This window comes from Cryptotermes secundus, unplaced genomic scaffold, assembly GCF_002891405.2.
Source record: "Cryptotermes secundus unplaced genomic scaffold, Csec_1.0 scaffold47, whole genome shotgun sequence".
NCBI classification, from domain to species: domain Eukaryota; kingdom Metazoa; phylum Arthropoda; class Insecta; order Blattodea; family Kalotermitidae; genus Cryptotermes; species Cryptotermes secundus.
The window spans coordinates 1,910,676-1,931,930 of NW_019721002.1; the positions used below are offsets into that span (position 1 = coordinate 1,910,676).

General features: G+C 39.6%; 2 protein-coding genes across 3 annotated transcripts in view; one reads left to right on the forward strand and one right to left on the reverse strand.

The window, feature by feature from the left end:
- Positions 1-4,842, forward strand: part of LOC111874115 — a 71,307-nt gene extending 66,465 nt beyond the window's left edge. For both annotated transcript variants that reach the window (XM_033755356.1, XM_023869343.2), the window contains one exon: positions 3,927-4,842. In XM_033755356.1, the coding sequence (XP_033611247.1) occupies positions 3,927-4,093 (167 nt within the window). In that variant the 3' untranslated portion in view covers positions 4,094-4,842. The remainder of the gene's footprint in view (positions 1-3,926) is intronic.
- Positions 4,843-7,111: 2,269 nt separating this feature from the next.
- Positions 7,112-18,580, reverse strand: LOC111874212 (N-acetylgalactosamine kinase). The gene is made up of 10 exons (XM_023869520.2): positions 18,246-18,580; positions 17,883-18,046; positions 17,066-17,233; positions 16,585-16,783; positions 15,886-15,994; positions 14,738-14,895; positions 14,264-14,404; positions 11,084-11,198; positions 9,586-9,784; positions 7,112-8,576 (listed from the first exon to the last, which is right to left on the reverse strand). The coding sequence occupies exons 2-10, from the start codon at positions 18,038-18,040 to the stop codon at positions 8,402-8,404; spliced, it is 1,422 nt and encodes a 473-aa protein (XP_023725288.1). The 5' UTR covers positions 18,041-18,046; positions 18,246-18,580; the 3' UTR covers positions 7,112-8,401.
- Positions 18,581-21,255: the final 2,675 nt, after the last annotated feature.

The following is a 21,255-nucleotide window of genomic DNA, read 5'->3' on the forward strand; positions in this document are numbered from 1 at the left end:
GCTGCAAGTACACGCTTTTTTATTTCATCACTGATATCATTTTTACAGTTAACTTCTGATCCAAGGTAAGTAAAACTACATACAACCTCAAATTTATATGAGCCAATTTCAATATATGTAGGTCCATTTGCACAGTCTTTCTTGGTTACCGGCATGTACTTTGTTTTATTTTGGTTAATTTGTAGATTCATCTTTTTCGCTGCTCTTTCTAAATTAAGAAAAGCTTCTTTCATAGATTTTTGTGTTCTATCAATTATATCAATATCATCTGAAAATGCCAAAATTTAAACTGACTTGTAGAATATAGTTCCCCTTGTGTTGATGCCTGCATCTCTAACTACCTTCTCTAATGCTATATTGAACAAAAGGCAGGCTAGGGAATCTCCTTGTCGAACTCCATTTCTAGTTATTATAGGGCTGGACAACATATTCTGAATCTTAATTTGGCATTGGGTCTTTCTCATAGCGGCTCTGACTAAGGCGATTAACTTCCATAGAATGTGCATTTCTTCCACTGCCAGAAAAAGACTATCTCTATCTATGGAGTCATAGGCTGATTGGAAGTCAATGAAAAGATGATGTGTTTCAATTTGGAATTCATTATACATTTCAAGGACCTGGCGAATAGTGAAAATCTGATCATTAGTTGAGCTTCCTTGATGAAACCCAGATTGGTAATCCCCAATTATGCCTTCCAAAAAGGGAGAGAGTCTGTTAAATAGAATGTTGGAAAATATTTTATATGCTATGCACAACAGACTAATTCCTCTATAATTAGAGCATACCATGACATCGCCTTTCTTATGGATAGGGAATACAAAACTTAGGTTCCATTCCTCTGGGATTATTTCAGTTATCCATATCTTAACTATTAGCTGATGTAAGTGCTTGGCATATTCTGGGCCTGCAAATTTCACTAATTCTGCCGTGATGAGATCCATTCCTGGAGCTTTATTATTTTTCAATAATTTGATAGCTTGTTCTACTTCTTTTATGGTCGGCGCTGGCTCTTCAGCCTCAAAATTTCCTTGATTCCAGTCTATGGTCATACCTTCCACTTGTTCAAAGGCGTTACTATTTAATAATTCCTCAAAATATTGCGCCCCTCTTTCCAGTATTGCTTCATTGCTACTCAATATTGTGCCTTCTTTATCTCTACATAAGGTTGTTCTAGGTTGAAAGTCCTTTTGACTCTTGTTTAGTTTTTGATAGAAAGCTCTAATTTCGTTTGAACTTCTTAAATGCTCCAGTTCAATCAGTTCTTGTTTATCATAGTTCCTTTTCTTCTTTTTATGCAATCTTTTTTCTTGTCTTCTTGCTTCATGGTATTCTTCCATGGACCCTCGAGTATGGTTCCTTTGCTGCATTCTCTTATATGCCTGTTTTTTTTTATTTGTCACTTGCTCACTCTCTCCATCAAACCAATTCTTATACTTTATCCTTTCCATTCTTCCTAAGACTGCACCAGCAGCATTTATAATAACATCTCTGAGGCCTCTCCAAGCTCCACTGACATCCTCACTATCAGAGGGACCTGCCAGGCATTCACCAATTAATCCAGTATATCTGGTTGCATCTCCTTGTTCCACCAATTTTCCACAATTCAATTTCTTAGCCTGGGATCCACGTATCTTCCTTGCATTAGATATTCGACTTCTAATCTTTGATATTATTAAGTAATGATCAGAGTCAATGTTGGCTTCCCTGTAGCTCCTGACATCCATCAAATCTGAACAATGTCTTACATTTATTAGGATGTGATCAATTTGATTAAACACATTTCCATCAGGGGATTTTCAGGTTCGTTTATGTATATCCTTATGATTAAACATTGTACTACCTATTACCATGTTTCTTGAGGATGCAAAATTTATTAATCTCATCCCATTATCAGTTGACTTGTTATGTAGGCTATGTTTTCCAATAACCGATCTATATACATTCTCATTCCTCACTTTGGCATTCATGTTCCCTATGATTATTTTACAATCCCTTTTTGGAAATTCGTCATATATTTCATCCAATTCATCATAAAAGGAGTCTTTCTCCTCATCACTTTTATCTTCAGTTGGGGCATGTGCACAAATAACGCTATAGTTAAAAGACATTCCCTTACTTCATAGCCTACATGTTCTGTAAGATTTTGCCTGGAAGTCTAAAATAAGATGCTTCCTTCTTTTATTAACAATAAAACCTGTTCCAAACATGTGACTTTTCTTCTGACAGCTATAGAATACAACATGATCCCTCTTTTCCATGACTCCTTTACCCAACCACCTCAGTTCTTGTATAGCTGTGATATCTAGTTTATAGCTATCTAGTTGTTCAAGTAGCATTTTTAGTGCTCCGGCTCTGTAAAGAGATAGTACATTCCAAGATCCAATTCTCAAATCCTTTAAACATTTTCCAGGTCGGCTTGCATAGGTCTGTCCAGCTACTCTTTCCTCGGACTTCTGAACAATTTAGTTTTTACAGTGTGAGGTCGTTAGCCTCACGCCCAACCCCCAACCTGGAGGACCAGGGTATCCTTCTCTGTCTGGCTCCTACCCCTTGACCTGTCTGGCATGGGTGGCCCTACCAGTAGCTATGCTACCACCGGCATAGCTCTCAGGGTCTCAGGAGCTCTCAAACCCCACCACCATGATAAGGTGGAGATACCATTGGTGGGGTATGGAACGTCATACAGGATGGAAAGGTTTCAGTTTCAGTCCACTGAAACTGAAGGAAATGACGAGATATCTCAGTAACAGTGCGATCAGCACTGACTTCCGGGACATGGCACCTAGTAGCGGGCTACACGGCAACACATTCAAACAGACCGCATTCTCCATGGTCACAGTCATGAGAACCTCAGGCCTCACTTGTAACAATAACCGGTAACCTGGCCGAGACTCGAACCATTTACTTTTCAAACAGAATATAAAGTGTCAGCACTACGTTAACCTGATTAGCAGCACAGAATTTTGTGGAGTGTGGTGAAGTATTTACTTATCTTGGAATTCCTTTGGAGACGCGAAAAACTTCAGGATGTCAGGAGTTACATGGGAGATTCGAAGCGTCTACCTCCTGAATATGAGCCAATGGAGTTAGTGCTCAGTTTCCCTGCTTAGAGGCCGAGCAGGATATTTCAGATGACGACTACCATGGGGCTCAGCTGCTCAAGGCGCCCCTGAAAGAGGAGCTCAGAGTGGGGCAAGACACCTTCGCCTTACTACAGGAGTGAACAATAGGACACTTTTCTAACTTCTTGCCTTCCATTTAAACAAATAATGTGTAATAAAATTGTGACATTTAGACCCACTGCCAAGTAACGGCTGTGTGAACAGCCTTCTGAAGATGGTCATCTGATTGAAACATGTAAAGGCAATAAACACCTACAAATTGAATCACACTGGACGCTGTTAACAACTATTATTTGATCTTAAATACATAGAGCAGCCGGGATAGCGTAGTCGGCATAGTGATTGGCTAAGGGCTGACGACCAAGGGGTCGGAGTTCGAGTCCCGGTAGGGTCCAGACCGGCTCTGGGGTCCACCCAACACCTTATGCATTGGGTACGGAGGGCTTTTTCCCCGTGGGTAAAGCGGTCAGGGCGTGAAGCTGACCACTCACATCCAGCTAGTGCAGAGGTCAAGAAAATGTAGACCTATACATCCACACCCCCATATGCCTTCATGGGGTGGTGCTTAATTAGTTAAGCACAGGGACAACTTTACCTTTTGTTTAATACACAAATGCTTGGGATCATGTTTGTGTTCAGATACAGGTTTTGTTAGCGAAAATTTCGGTTTCCGTTGCCCCAGATACTTAATCAGATAAGCCAGCTGCTACCTATCCTTTGTGACGAACTGGTTATCCTGACAATATAATCTCATGTCTCAACGTGGCACTGATGCAATGATCCTCAGTCATTTTACTGTTGCAGCGGAAGCAGCTAGCGGAGAAGCAGAGGCTGGTGCAGTTCTGGCTATTGAGGAACCCTGGGGGCCTGGAGGCGGCAAGACACCACCTCTCAGAAGTCCCGGTGTTGATACGGCACCTCTCATTGCCTCTGTGCCTCACACTGAAGACAGGGAGGAATGGAGCAAATGATGTGATCCTTTTGAACTGTCCATGTCTCAGTGGGTGAGGTTTCTTCCTGCATTCTGTGTCCAGTACATGCAAACAAGAGAGGGTGGGAAATGACTGCAGAACCAAAATAAACTGCGAGGTACGCTCTGTGTGCATGACTGAGTTTTACATCGACTATCTGAATGTATTTAAACGTTACTTCCATGACGAATAAATGTATTATTTCAAGACTGTGGTCTTCTTGAACCTGACTCCATGAAGTTTGGTACCTAATTACCAAGTTTCATGGTGTCACATCCCAAAAGGCCATATCTTGATACTCACTGCCATGAGAACTTCAAATCTAACAATGTCCTCTCAAACGGTACGCATTTCCTTATTAATAATGGTTATAACAAGAGGGTTACTGTAATTAAGCATCTTGGCATGAAAAATACGAGGGAGTGGAAGTATCCCTCCGTTCTTCCTTTGGCACAAGACAGAGGAGGTCGGCTTCATGCCCTGACTGCTTGAGACACAGTAAAGATATCCCATGAAAAGATATCAGACCAAGAAGTAAATCCACTGGAACTTGCTAAAATGTGGTGTAACAGATAAAATTTAACTCTAGCAATACCAATGGGCCAGTACGTTCTGCTCACCTTTTACTTTTAATTCTGCCTTGTTTTCAGATGAATGACACTACTCATTTACAAATGGTTTCAACTGGTAGTGTATTGAGTATTGAGTATAGAGGGGGTGGGCTTCCCCATGCACTTAGACCAGTTATTGGTCCATTGTGCGTCCCCCTTTTAATTCCTACTGTCTCCATACCCTACCGGTACTGGTGCTCGCTATTAGCCCCTTTCTGCCAGCGAGGTTCCAACCTTCTACTGACAGTGGTATCTAACAGTTAGTCCCTTTCTGTCAGAGAGGTCCCCCCTCCTCTGGCAGTGGTACCTAATACTTCCCCATCTACCGGAGGCATTGGAAACTACTTTGGGCGGTAAACTTTTTTTTGCCAAATTTAGTTCAGAGGTCTCCTAGAGACATGAGGTTCTTTTACGTGCGACACGGGACACACGGCTTAAAGTCCCTCCTGGAGAACTTGTTCCCTGAATTTTTCCGCCCTTAAAAATTCCACGACCTCTGCCGGGTTTGAACTGGTAGTGTAACTTTGATGTATGTGCGCCCTGTTGTGAGAAAAGCAGCATACACTGCACTGGCCCAATGCATAATAACTGGTCAAAGCTGTCCCAAAAACTGCCTTCCAAGTGACAGTCACAAATAATCCCCTCAGTATTAATTGACAAAATTAAAAATGTCTTGGTATTGATAGGGTTAGGAATCCCTTTGCTATCTGTATGTGTGCTTTGGTGAACCAATTCAATATGCAGCCATGTACTTTTGTTATTCTTTACACAAGTCCTGAATTCTATCTCTAGCAGATAACAATGTGCTTGAAGTATGAGCATAAAATGCACTGGATGTATGTTCCTTTGAATCTTTTGAATAAAGCACCAATGTTCTTTCTGCAGCACCATTTCAATAGGCATACTTCACCAATTTGAAATACAAAACAGGTCTGCTTACTGCATCATATCAAGCACAGTCTAAATGTAAGGATACCAATTAAAATCTTTCCTTCTCCTCATGGATGTTTCTATACTCCCATACTACTTTAGCAGTTTAAAGAATAATGGTACTTATATTTACCACCTACTTTAATAATATAAAGCTCTGCATGCATTTCCCAACACAGTGTATTTGTGTGTTTTGTATGCTTCGCACAATAACAGCAATTACTAGAAGCAATATATTTTTTGACATTTAAAAAAAAGAAACGGGATGGTTTTTAGAAAATATACAAGACGACGGATAATGTCCAAAAACATAATACTTGTAGCAATATGCCATCATCACAAACTTTTAGATCTTAAATAACAGAAATTGTTTCCCTAAAAATCACTAACCAGTTGGTATCTGTAATGGAGATACACTGGAATAAGGAAGCAGCTAATTTTTTAAATATTACTTAGATTAACTTCGGGCTTCAAAAGGCTAATCAGCCTCTGCAATTTCTTCCATTATATGGATGCAATGATACAGTATTGAATCTAAGAACCAATTTGACACTAGGATCAAAGGAAATTATAGTTCTTGCTTATTGCACATAACAATTTGTTTTCCAGACTGACTACTGAAACTGTACATGAAGGGTTCCATGTGTTTGCTAGGAGACACACGAGAACTCGATACAAATGTAGGAAAAGGTTGGTTGGTTTCCAATGGCTGCATTTGGGATGATTTAACCCATTTTGATTCTTGCTTCCCAATAGAGAGCACTCAAGTTCTTGCTCTGTTGCATCTTGAAGAAGTTTGCACTTTTCTTTTGGGAAGCTTTGCCAGATTTGGTGCTCATTTTGCACTAGCCAGGGGACACACATGGCTTTCCCTTATGAAAAAAATGCTGCAACTGAACTGGTAACCCCTACTGCAGAGGATTTGTAGCAGACTATTCTTCACAGGTAAAGTTGTCCCTATGCTTAATTAAGCACCATGCTATGAAGAAGCAAGCAGGATTGGAGGTAGAGCACCATATATTCTTAACCGCTGCACTCGAAGGACATGAGCGTTCAATGTAAGCCCCAGCCACTTCACCTACACTTGATACATGCATGAGGCAGGCAGCAAACTGTCTGCTTCATGCTGGTTTTCTGCCTGACTTATGCTTAAACCCTGATGATGGAAGCAACAAGTTCCCCTGAAACATCAGTTGACTTTCAGCATATTATACGGAATTATATGCCAGAAAATATAACTGCTGATTAATTCTATTCACTACATACAGTAATAATAGTGACCATTCAGTGTTCACATTCATGGTCACATTTTCTCTCTGCATTTTTATCAAAATACAAGAGTAAATCATTTCTATCTTCAAGTTCCTACACACTCATATATGGACATACAAATCCTGAAATCTGAAATGATGATAAACATTTTGGTGACCATGACAAATATTTCAACTTCATAATGAAACTGGTGAAAGATCACAGGTGGAATATCACATATTTGTTTTATTCTCATGATTTAATACATCAATTAATTAGGTATTACTTTGCTATATGTTTAAAATACAATATAATTATGACACATGACAGAAATATGCTTTGGTAACAAGAGTAGACATAAGCTCCGTTAAGAAGCACTTCAAGATAAATAAAGGTATCAACTTCAAACTGCAGTGCCTGGGATGGAGTCATCCAAAGCTCATCAGTTAATATGATGGACTTAAGCTCCCATACAGATTACCGTAGTTTATGTTTATCTGGGTTGAGTGATCACATCAGCTACATTATGGTTGGCTTTTAGCTCAATCTTGACATGATACATCACTCCACTATCTACATTACTGATCACCCCAAATTTTTATCTTATTTCTATTTTACAGTTTGCTGCACAAACTCAGCCTCCTCTTCATTCTTCCCCAAAACTACCCTTCTCACTTCCTTACCACCTGTTTCATATGTTCTTGATGTCTTCCAGTATCAAGCTAAACCATCTTTTTCTGGACCATCCCACAAACCTCTTTCCTTTAAACTTTAAATCTAATGCCCTTCTATGTATCCTTGTTCCACCAATTCTTTCCATGTGGCTAAAGCACTGCAACCATTTCTCTTCTGGTGCACTATAAACAAATTCTGAATTTCAACCTCTTTTCTGAAGTTTCCATTTCCAATCCTAATTCTATTTTACCCTCAACACTCCTAAAAAATTTCATACTTAAAGCCTTGGATTTTTCTTCTGTATTAGTACTTGTTTAAAATATGTTTTATGCATTGTTGTTTTCCCTCTTTTGAGCTCACTCTGTTCCATATTGTGCTTCTCATAATTTGATAAAATTTGGAACTATTATTTATTCTTACATCAATCTCTCTGTTGATTTTTGTTTCACTTTCAAAACAAATAATTTGTTTATCACTGTGTTGTAAACCTTTATTCAGATGTCCATGTGTAGGCACAGCAAGCTGACTGTGGATGTCACAGTGCTTTCAAAATGACAAGGATGAATTTATAACAACAGGATATCATCATCTCCAAGGACTGCAGAAAATCTAACAGGCTTCTTCAACTATAAGGTACACAACTCCAAACAACAAGTGAGTGTCGGGAGACTGGTATGTCAGTCCAGAGTGCTTGCTTCCTTGTTACCGCAGTTCATTACCTTGCCACCACTATGTCAGTACAGATCAACAGACAATACAACAGTGGATGAAAATGGCACAGTTGACTTTTAAAATTATTCAAATACTGGCTATACTTCAAACTGTGGCAGTTAGTCAAAGTTCACTGTTCCAGCTTGTAAATTTCAGCTCCAGTGTTGGGTTCGGTTGCAAACACCAGGCTGTCCAAGTCTTTGCCAACAGCTGCTGGGTTTCCCTTATAAAATTTTTCCTTCAATGTATTGATATAATCACTGACAGTGTCCTTGGTTGTAAGGGCCACTATGCAACCTCCCCACCTGAAACAGAAGGCACATCTCACGAGAGGATGGTATGAAATAACTACCTCACTGTCCTTAGATTCACTGGACATGTTATTTTTTTATTGCTAGTGGGGTGGGACTAAGTCCCTAGTACTGCAGCCACTTATGGCCTATTGTACCAGCCCCAGATGATAGGTGAGGGTGATTGTGGAGCAAGCGGCGGAATGATGATCGATAAGGAAAGCCGAAGTACTCGGAGAAAACTTGTCCCACCACCACTTTGTCCACCACAAATCCCAGTTGACCAGACCAGGGATCAAACCCAGGCCACCGCAGTGGGAAGCCAGGGACTAACCGCTTGAGCTATGGCACGGCCTTTTCACTGGACATAAGCACAATACACGCAATTATATCATTCCATATTCCAAGGCCTTCATATCCTCCGCTGGAAGCCTTCTGCAATAATCTATGAATTTATCACATGTTATGATCACATGACTGGACAGTGTCTTTATAGAGGAGCTGTAAAATAAGTAGTCACTACTTCCTTAACCACAAATTATTCACAGCTTCAAATCTCTCTTTTGATCTTCAGCGGATACAAAATTTTAATTTTACTTTATTTTAGGGCAGGGTGTGCCTCAGTCCCATGGTACTGAGGCCATAAACAGCCCACTGTACCAGACTTGGATGAGACCTAAGAGAAATGGAGCACCTGATATAACGAGAATCGGTAAGAGTATACCAAAGTACTCAGAGAAAACCTGCCCAATGGCACTCTGTCCACCACAAATTCCACATGAACTGACCTAGTCTTGAACATGGGCTGCCACAGTCACATGGCAATCAACTAAACTTTATTGAATTCGTAGTCCCTCCCCCAACCTGCTATCAGATACAGTCTGACCTTTTGGCCGTCACACTCCAGCGTTGCCACTTATGTCTACACGTTGCCATAATAGGACAGTCATAAACGTTTACTTACATAATTTATGCACCCTTACTTCCAGTCACCAATAGAGGTTACCAACACCAGGGGACTCACCCAGCTCCTGTAAGTCGTGAACCAAGAGCCCTTCCTTCACCCAGATACACAAGTTTGTCCAAATTTGGGTGGCTGCATTCATACAAATTCTTCAGACTCTCATGGCTTTCCCGCATCAGTTCTCCCAATTTCATAAGTGCAAGCGATGATACCGTTTCATTTTGACATACTTCTTGGAAAGCCCTGACCCGATTTGCTTCTGTAAATGCATGAAGATAAGATATCAGCATCTGGCACGCATAACCGTGCCAGATTCACCAAACTGATGAAACTCGCACTGTATCAAAACAAATATTTTCCCAGGCACAGACACTCAAATTAGAACATACAAAACTATAATTTTGCCTGTGGTTCTGTATGGGTATGAAACTTGGTCTCTGGCATTAAGGGAGGAACATAGACTGAAGATGTTTGAGAACAGGGTGTTGAGGAGAATATTTGGATCAAAGAGAGATGAAATGATGGGAGGTTGGAGAAAACTACATAATGAGGAGCTTCATAACTTGTACTCTTTGCCAAGTATAATTAGAATGATCAAGTCAAGGAGGATGAGGTGGGCAGGGCATGTAGCACGAATGGGGGAGAAGAGGAATGAATATAGGATATTGGTGGGAAGGCCAGAAGGAAAAAGACCACTGTGAAGACCAAGATGTAGGTGGATGGACAATGTTAAAATGGATCTTGCAGAGACAGGATGGGATTGTATGGACTGGATTGATCTGGCTCAGGATAGGGACCAGTGGAGAGCTCTTGTGAACATGGTAATGAACCTTCGGGTTACATAAAATGCTGGGAAATTCTTGAGTAGCTGCACAATTGGTGGCTTCTCAAGAAGGGCTCAGCTCCATAAGTGAGCAAGACATAGACACTCGATTTATTAAAATTGCCTATCCCAAGTGCAGTCTGACGTAACTCATTGTGTGAAATTTTTAATAAACTAACTAAACAAATTTCACATGAAGAATGTAAAACAGATAAAATACAGAATTCAACATTAACTTTTACTGGCCATCTGCTGTGTTACTGCAACTCTCTGCTATTTCCATCCTCAGGACACATAATTCTCTGATGATGGTGACAGAGGTGGTCTCCAAAACACTGGACTTCAGCTCAGAATTAAAGCAACTGCTATCCCAAGAACACTTCAACATTTTTAGCTACCATGATAGCTTCAATTCATATATTACTCACTGCCATTAGTTTAATTGAACTAGCAATGGGTAGGGGAGGTTCTCTTCCAGGGGGTAAAGTGGCTGGGGGGTGAAGCTGACCATTCATCTCCAACTAGTGCCAAAGTCAAGAAAATATGGATCTGTACATCCACTGGCCCATATATCTTCATGGTGTAGTACTTAATTAGTTAAGCATAGGGACAACTTTACATATTATGGTAACAAAGTATGCAAAGAAACCCAGTACGTGAACCACCACATATTTCAGAAGAGTAAAGCTATGGTTAGACAGGAAGACTTTTAAATGTGGCATAGCATGCACAAACCCTGATACACATGCAGAGCTCTCTGATGAAGTTTGAAGTGGCTGATGTGAGTTGTGTTGCTGCTGAGGGACAATTGGTCCAGGAACCCCTCGCTCACCTCAAGCTCACCGCAGATCTGATACACAACACAGCACAGCGGAATGTCATAACATTCAGTTCAAACTGATACACGCTCAATATGACATAGAACGCTCATGGATCTGTAATGTTCAAAGGCAATAATTTATATACAAAATACGATACAATATCTGCATGCACAATTTCCCAACTGATATATACGCATTCCCCACTTTTAGAAATAGTTGCATTTCTGAAGAAAATTTCACAATAAAAATCACTATTTCACATGGACACAATGATATAATCGGGGGCTACATTCCTAAGCAACCAAGAAGAAATAAAAATCACAAATTGTACTGCCTGCAACAAAATGCATATGAACTGAAGGAGACCATGTTATGCTACAAAAATATTAATAAAATCTGTTACAGAAAACAGCAAAATCTTATATATGTCGCACACCAGAACAAAGCATATGCTGAACTGACAGGACAATGCTGCATCTGTTTGCTTCTGTTTTCATTCACACACACATTCATTTTTGTTCAGAAGGAATTCTGGGTAAGCAAGTTCGCATCCGGATAACATAGCAAGCTGAAGGTATGTGCTAAGAGTTCATACGAGTGAAATTTCATAATGTGAATCTTCACTGGGTGAGGACTGTCAGTAATAACTTTAATTGGTTCACATAGTGTGCCACAAAACCTGGTCATTGCCTGAGGACAGACGATTATTTCACGCATCTACTGGCACATGGTCCCTTGAAATGTCAATGCAAAACTGATATGGATAACAACACCACTCTCAATCACCCTGTACATATTTCATCGTGGTCCGTTCTTGCACATTACAGCCTCTGATGGGTACAGAAACCACACTCTCACTGAATATGTATTCTATGAACCTTAGAAGTTCCAGGACATCTACATTTATACCAATGTACTGAACAACTCACCTGTCTTGTCTAGCACAAAGGTGAAGAATGCATGGAGCTATGCCTCTACTCCCCATACAGCTTTATGGCATGGTACTCAAATAATTAAGCACTGGGATAACATTCTACAAAGTTTCAAAGTCATAGTATGTAAGTGAGAGATAACGGATGTTCATGTAGAGGCTAGAAAACTGATAACACACTGTCAGTGTGTAAAATGTATTACATAAAAATTGCAATGAAGATTGATACCCAACTGTCTTCAGGCGCAGTTTTATCCTGACAGAAGAGCATAGACACTACAAGTGTCACGAGACATCTGAATGCATTCTGAACAAGCACAGTTCGAGGCTGCGGTTTTCTGTGTTGCGGCACCAAGCAGTGCTGTGTGCCGGTACCAACATTTCAGAAGAACACACTGCCTCTATTTTCAGGGTTAAAGTGTGCATCAGCAACATCTATGAAGAGGCAATATTATGCAAAAGTCAACTCTCAGAAACCTGTCACATAACACAGTTAGGCCAGTCGGCTCCATATCCTTTCACTTTAACCCTGAAGATGGGGGAAATGTGTTCCTCTGAAATCTCTGTATCCACTTACAAAACTACACAGTGGCACAACCCAGAAGACCACACTCTTTTAACACTTCGCGGACCGGTGATTTAAATATTTAAATCACCCTGGGGACCGGCATTTTTAAACATACTACCCTAACATGTGCACTGTTCACTTTAAAACTTAATATAAAATATCCTAATTAATTTTTTGAACTAAAATATTTGGAGAACACTTACCAATGCTCCAATGATATTTCTGGAAACTTTCCCCTTTGTGAAGTGGCATTACACAGAACTTGCAAATGTAGACATACTCCTTTTTTTGTGAACTGTGCAAACATGGCATTGCCTAGAAGTATTCTTCCCCTTGGAATGTTCACTCTTCACAATTTTCACGAGGGTATTTTTCCGCATATCACTCAAGAGTCGCCCTGGGGCGTCCACGAGGCCTTCGTGGGGTGGGAGTTGATGGGCCCGGTCGTAATAAGTCTTTGTGTGACTGGGAGTTGATGGGCCCGGTTGTAATAAGTCTTTGTGTGACCCTGGTTCTGCGGCCACCATCTGGACTGTAGTCCAGGCCTTTGCCACATTCATCAGAAATGCTTTGTATTTCAATTTTGAATCAGGGTTTAGATTTTTTTTAGATTTTTTGCTGTCCCCGCAATGTTACTACGCGCAATTACCCGCATTATCGTCGGAGCCACCGTCACTTTTACTGTCTGTGGCCACAATTCTTTATTGTCCCCCGTCAGTGTCGCTGTCTGAATGACAATTAATCCATTACTATGTGTCTCACAAGGCAGGTCAACTAGGTCATCAGAGGAGAATTTGTCCTTGATCCATTCTCCCCACTAGCTACTGGCTGATACACACTGCTTGAAGAAGGCAAAGCATTTTCCTTTATAGTTGGTTAAGTAAACAGTGAGGTCAAGTTACTGACTGCTAACTAAACATTCCAGAGTCTTATCACGCATCTGTAGGCGGTTGCGTGCAATGTAGGTGGTGCCAGAGTGATGTATAGTGTGTTGCAACTTATCGTGTTCTAAAAACCTGTGAACACGTGAACGGTCCGCCAGTTTAAAAGTGAAAAACATTTTAAAGGGTGCGTGGTCCGCAAAGTGTTAAAGAACACCTCTGTGAAAACATCTGAACTTATGGAAGTTCATTTTGTCTGAAGTGGAAGTGAATCTTCCAGCCATGATGCACTTCTTTCATGTGGTGACATCACGACTGAGCAACTATTTCAGCCTTTCCAAGCCCGTGACACATCATGTGTAACTCCCCCGCATAGACATAATGGACAGGGAACTACCAGTAATTACAGCTAACTGTGGATGCAGTGAGTACGAGTGAAGTGCAGTCCATGTATTTACAATAGGCTAATACTTGTTACTCTACTGCTACATCCCTCGGCAAATAGTTCCAAGCAGCAGTAAACAGCATAGTATGCAGTGTCTACTCTGCCAAAATACTCGTAAGTTCACAGTGTACCTCCAGACAGCAGCACTGTTATTCTATCACGCAACGTACAGGTTTTACCTCCAAGAGTCTAAAACATCTTCTTTCAAAATGGCAGGGTACCCACTTGTCAAAACCAAGTTCATGAATCAAGTCACACAACTATCTCACCTCTTCCTTGGAGTATGGCTCTTCATGTAACAACTCTTTCACAAGGTCAACCATCTCAACCAAACTTGCGCTTACTGCCGACTGGAGATCGGCCAGGCTAGACACTTTTTCCCATGACAGGCCACGCTTCTTGGCCATAATCTGAGCAAATAAGAGACCAGACATAAGCACCATCAGGTTTTACTTCCAAGAGGGATGCACCCAGAAAATCTGCTTACAAGCTTTTGGGCCACCCTGGAGTTGCGGGTCTCTACACTGAAATGCAGATGTCCCCCACATTCAATAATAATTGTAATTTTTAGTATTAATACTTGGTATATTTCCTCCTGTTTTTCAGTTTTTAATGCCAGACGTCCACACACATTGTGGACACTACTACTGGTAAGAACACGGACATGCACACTGTCACCAAGTCATCTATGGATGAATGAGGTTGAAAACTGAACAAATTCCTATTTCATCATTGGAAGTTACCTGCGCTGCCAAGTGACATTCCGCTACTCGACAGTTGAAATCAGATGTCTTGGCCTTGTTGAGAACGGCGAGGGAGTGTGCTATCACAAACACTGCGCCATCTGGCAGTTTCACATCCTCTGACAGCAGCGGGTTGAACTGTATGTGTTTTGCACATCCTGTAACACAGAGTGGACACTTCTGTTTCACTGTCAGACTCCTTTACGAATGGAGCTACCCTTCACATGGGGCATGCAATAGCGTAGTTGGTTGCGGCACTATGCTACAAGTTGGAAGGTCATGGGATCAAATCCCGATGAGGTGGATTTTTTCAATTTACCTAATCCTTCCAGCCGCACTATGGCCCTAGGATCGACTCAATCTCTAACTGAAATGAGTACCAGGAATCTTCCTGGGGGTAAAGGGTGGCCGGCGAGTGGGGCTCACAACCTTGCCACCATCTATGAGCCAAATGTCTACAAAATGTGTGGGAACCTCAACATCTCACAACTCTATGTGCCTCCACAGCTTGCTACAGAGATAACTTTACTTTTACTTACTTACTTGCTACCCTTCACATGGCAAGCATACCTGCATGTGAGGTCTGAAGTTCTCATGGCAGTAAACATTCTGGGACATAACAGTCCAATTAGGTACTGGTATCAAAATTTTGGAATAACATGCTGCATCCATCTTCAGGGTAGAAGATAGAAGCAACAGGTTCCTCTGGAGCACTGACACCAATCTAACAAACTACAAGGTATCACCTCCCAAAAACCTATATTTGAAGCATACATGTGTGCCTCCTTCTGGTGCAGATAAAACACCTTCAAGTAATTTGCTAAAATATACAGCAGTCCCTTCATAAGCTTGGATGTCTACATGTTTTTAATTAAAACTAGAAAACCTGCCTCATTTCTAGGGACGTAGCTGAAAACCTCTTTTTGAACCACTGAAATATTACACACACTGCTCTTTCATTTCCCTCAAGCCTGATTCTAGGCTGCAACACAGTTCTGGAATCTGCACTGTTCACATTACAGACACTGCATAATTCCTTGCACTTCCTCTAACAGGGTGTTAAATAACAAAATAATGTAGAGAGAGAGAAACAAACAACACAGAATGTTATTTCTCTTGATTTCTGAGGTAAAAGACATAGTTCAAACCTTTTGTTCCTAGAAATGCAATTGCTTGATCCATCCCACCTCCTTGGGTACCAATGTATCGTTCTGATGAGGCACTAAGAGAAGCGATTTCCAATTTAGTCATCTTCAGCTGAAACCATAAGCATAAATACACAGTATGAGATGACAGGCAAGATAAATTACTTGTGGTACTTTATGTGACTGGAACTGACAGTGACATGAAATTAGTGAGCTTAACCCCTTCTGTGCTAAAGGTATATATATATATACATATACTAGATTATCAGTATCAAAGTTGAGTTATAAATCAATGTTTCAGACATGGAACAGGCCTCTGAAATGTTAGTTTCCTCTCAATTTCAAACAGCTGATCACAGAACACAATTTTAGTGAAAATATAACCTTACAGCAATCCTGTAACCGGCTGCGGAAGCACACAGGATTGTGAAACGTTGAAGCTCCAACATTTTCTAGACAGTGGACTCACAGATGGCGGTGAGGTTATCAGCCTTACACACCGACCACCTTTTACCTCCAGGAAGATTCCTGGTACTCATTTATGTTAGAGGCTGAGTTGACCCCAGGGCCAAAGTGCAGCTGGAAGGATTAGGTCAATTGAAAAATCCAATGATTTGATCAGGAATTGAACCCATTACCTTCACTCTTCAAATATATCTTGTTCAAATTTTTCCTGTATAACAGCAGACATGATATACATACCATATTGGCATGTGCAGCTGCAAGGGCAGCTGCACTAACAAGGGCACTAGAACTGGACAGGCCTGCACTGAGAGGAACATTGCCTGTCACAGCAACAAGCATGCCCACCGAATCCTGAGGAAGCACTTCCAATACACCTTTCAGGCCGCACAGGAAATAACTGTGCCACGGTGGTGACACTCCCTTCTTTACTTCAATGCTACCAACACAAAAAGCATGTGGTCACTGCTCTGTTCAACACACAAACAATTCAGATTTGAATATCTCTCGGTAGTGAGTGTCAAGAGTACGGTCTTCTGAGATGCGATGCTGCATTATTTTGTAGATACATACCTGCTGCCTCCATCTTCAGAGTTGTATTTACCCTGAAGCAGAAAGCAGCAGTTTTGATAAATTTCTACCAGACTACATGGCACCACACCCCCAACAACAGCATCCTTTAGACACTCTGAATTATGGTTACTTCTACTGACATACATACCTCAAAGAATTTACATCACACTGAAAATCACTGTGACTGGAGTCTGTATTTGTGAGCTGCAGTTTTGGGACACTTACTGGTTTTACAGCCAGCATTATGTCATACTGAATTGCCATTGGCAGGACAGAATAGCCACAATAATCAACATGCTCTCCAATAAGGTTTACCCTGTAACAGACAAATACTTTTTAGTCTGTCCTACAGACTAATGTCTTGAATATGTGAAATCTGTGGTTCTCACAGTGGTAAATATTAAGATTATGGTACTCCGGGATGTGACACCACATACTTCAATAGACAGGTTCCCAAAATGTTTGGACGAATCTTGAGGAACAGCTACATAACATCATATCCCAGATGACTGTAACCTTAATTAGTAGAGTGAATAATTCATAGATGGGGTGAAGAATCAATGTATGACTATTGAGGCTTAACTGAACAGTGGTAACTTTCAAAATGGCACTTCATCAGGTAATATATCCTGCATACAAGTGATCTGTGTTCAGCAAAACAACTCTTGATTTTATATTTAATGACCTATACATGAACAAAAATAAGCAATGCAAACATTTCCATACATATAATCTACATTCTTGTAAAATGACATTGTGAAAAAAAAAACACAAAGCATGTGAACACTCAACCTTTGTAATCTAAATTCACAAGATTTTTTTATACAAAATCTATGACGACGTTTCATTACAGTTGCTACCTAAGCAACTTTCCAGATTAATGGAGCTGTTTACGTATTCCTGGAACACAAAAAATACGCCTGGGGTGTGCTATCGTCACAGTAGTCTCGTGTGAATACACTTACCTTCCCGGGACACGAACAAAAAATTCGGGTTCTTCTTTGTACTTTATGACAAAATGATTTTTCAGTTGGGTTACTCTAGCACCCCGCAGTTTGCTTCCTTGCAGTTGAAGTACAGGTGTATAATTATTTTTCATTCCATTATTCGTTTCCTCAGCCATCACTGCCTGCAAATAAGTTGAATAACACTGAAATCAACACGAGCTTTTTTTTTTTTTTTTTNGCGTTGCACCTTGTATCCAACAACAAAACTCAACTGGCGTTTACAGGCTAGCTATGCTAGCTATCAGCGTTATACTGTTTAATTTCCACGTCATCAGTTTTATCAGTATGACATCATTATGAAATATTTGACGTCCACTTAACTGTTTAACAGCCATGTCAATACAAAAGCCGGTCAGTCAAATACGTATCCTGTTTACTACAAATCTGTCCATGTTGAGCCACGCACACATATATCGCTGCAGGCTTTTCAGCATCATAACAACAAAAGGCGCCGGTGAAATTAATCATTATCAGTCACCATGCACAAGCCGCATGGTGATCCAAATATTACAGTAACATTCTATTTTTCAGGCCCTCCTACCAAATAAACACCACCAGCTGACTAGGTGAATTGTGTACACAGTTGTCATAGATTCAGTTCATTGAGCTCGTCTTTGGATATCACGGAATATCGGCATTAAATCACAGTCACTGATTGCCCTTGAACCTAATTATCAGTGATACCAACGTGGAAAATGTGAAGCACTAACTAATAAAATATGATGTAGATAAATAATATTTACTTTAAAATAACAAAGTACATAAGTTAATTTCATCGTTTTTTCACATATATTGCACGAAGTGCATAAAATCAACTCAATAATAGGGATATTGAGTTTGCCTCTAAGCCTACACACCATCACTGAAACTTCAGAATATATTTAAATTAAATATGGGGGTGGGGTATATCTACAAATACCGAAAATTGGTAGACGTATATGAGGTTGGTTTATATAAGCCTTATATAACCCCAGCCTTACATGAAATTGAGATATAACACAGACTACTCGAAACACTGTCCATAACACAAAATGTAATTTCCTTGACAGTAGTGTACATATAAGGTAGGAAGAAAAAATGTATATTTACAACACTGGCCACTCCACACCACAACAGTAACTTTATGTGCTAACTTTTGTCACAAGTGTGTGGTGGAGAATGACAAACGCATAGGTCAAATTGCAGGTTTTCTCACCAGTTCCAGCTTACCAATGCACCCCTTGCAGCAGAGTACTTGAGAAGCTAACAACCTGAAGTAAATGAATCTTTATAGATATAACTAAGTTTTAAAACTATTTGATCTCTCCAGTATTTAATTTAAGATAATGTTAATATTTATTGTACATATATTAATTGATACTTTATATTTATAGTTTTGGATATTTTAATATTCTTATTTTATATATATATATATGATTGGTTTTATTGACTTATTTATATTTGTTTGATATTTATTGATCTTTATAACCTATAACTACTGATATTCTTACAATTTTTATTCTGTTGTGTCCACTGTGTATGTGCCTATTTGATGATATTAATCAGTTTTCCCGTATGTTTTGTGGTGTGGTATGTATTTGAGAATATCATGACAAATTCTGTATCCTTATTTTGGATTTTGAATGAAATAAAATAATAATAAACATAATACAATTAGGATAACAACTGATGTTCCTGATTTTGTTACAGATTGTAGGTAATAGCACTTTATTGTTGCATGTGACGGTTTATGTTCATGTATTCATGTTTTATTAATATTTATATATGGCTAACTGTTATGACATTGCACAATTGTTATGCAGTATGTAATTACGCTTACTCATGTTGACTTCTTCTATATCCATGTTCATGTATTCATGTATTCATGTTTTTGTAAATATTTATATATGGCTACTGTTATGACATTGCACAAATGTGATGCAGTATGTAATTATGCTTACTCATGTTGACTACTTCTATATCCGTGGTGTTTTGAACCATGTAAGGATTTATGGAATGCTGAATAAATGTAAATGTAAATGTAAATGGTCTATCTGATCATGACGGGCAACTTTTGTTTGTACATTAAAAAGAGATCAGTAGGGAAAGGACAAACCTTAATTTAAAAATTATCCGGATATTTAACAACTGTTCCCTAGATGATTTCAAAAGTTTTGAGACTTGGGGAAACTATATTTAATGCTGAGGACAATAATATAGATAGTGTGTTTAATAATTTTGTAGATGTATATTTGCAGATATTTAATGCTTGTTTTCCCAAAAAGAAAATTTACGAACATTTTTCCTCCAAACAATGGTTAACCACTGGAATAAAAACTTCCTGCAGAAGGAAAAGAGAATTATATCTTTTGGCAAAATTTCATGACAATGAAAATCTAAAGCAGTATTATAAATCGTACTGCAAGATTTTAACTAAGGTAATAAACGAGGCAAAAAGACTTAGCAATGAGGACAAAATTACCAACCCTAATAATGTCGCCAAAACCACTTGGAACATTATAAGGGCAGAACTGGATAAAGCTTGTTCAAAGGATAAAATCTGCAATACAGTCCAAACCAACTCAAGTAATTTTAATAATTATTTTTTAAACGTTGCTGATAATATTATTCAAAAAAATTCTAGCCAATTTACCCCTGATACTGATTTGAATAACAAATACAAATATTATTTGAACCTGGCTGCTAAGGGCCCTTTTCCTAAAATCATTTTCAATAACATAACAACGAAGGAAATTGAAAAAGTTCTCTCTTCTTTACCTTCCAAAAACTCTTCTGGATACAATGAGATTTCATTGAAGATACTACAAATAAGTGCCCCACACATTTCTTCTCCGTTATGTTGTGTATTAAATAAGGCAGTATCAGCTGGTAAATTTCCCTTACGCGTGAAGTATTTGATTGTTAGCCCTCTATATAAGAAGCGAAATAGAGAAGATTGTTCTAATTATAGACCAATCTCCTTGTTGACATCATTTTCCAGGGTAAGATTTGAGGCTTTCACGGCGGTGACTATGAAGAAAGCAGTCTTCTGGGATTTGGCACCGTGTATATGTGTGTATGCTAACCGACGTTTCGGAGGAACGTATCGCCTCCATCTTCAGGGTAGAAGAAAAAATATATAAGAAATCTGCAAGCAAAGAGACCGTGAGAACCGGTAAAAGCAGTCTGCTGGGATTTGGCACCGTGTCTGGCAGTCTGCTTTTACCGGTTCTCACGGTCTCTTTGCTTGCAGATTTCTTATATATTTTTTCTTCTACCCTGAAGATGGAGGCGATACGTTTCTCCGAAACGTCGGTTAACACCACATATACACGGTGCCAAATCCCAGAAG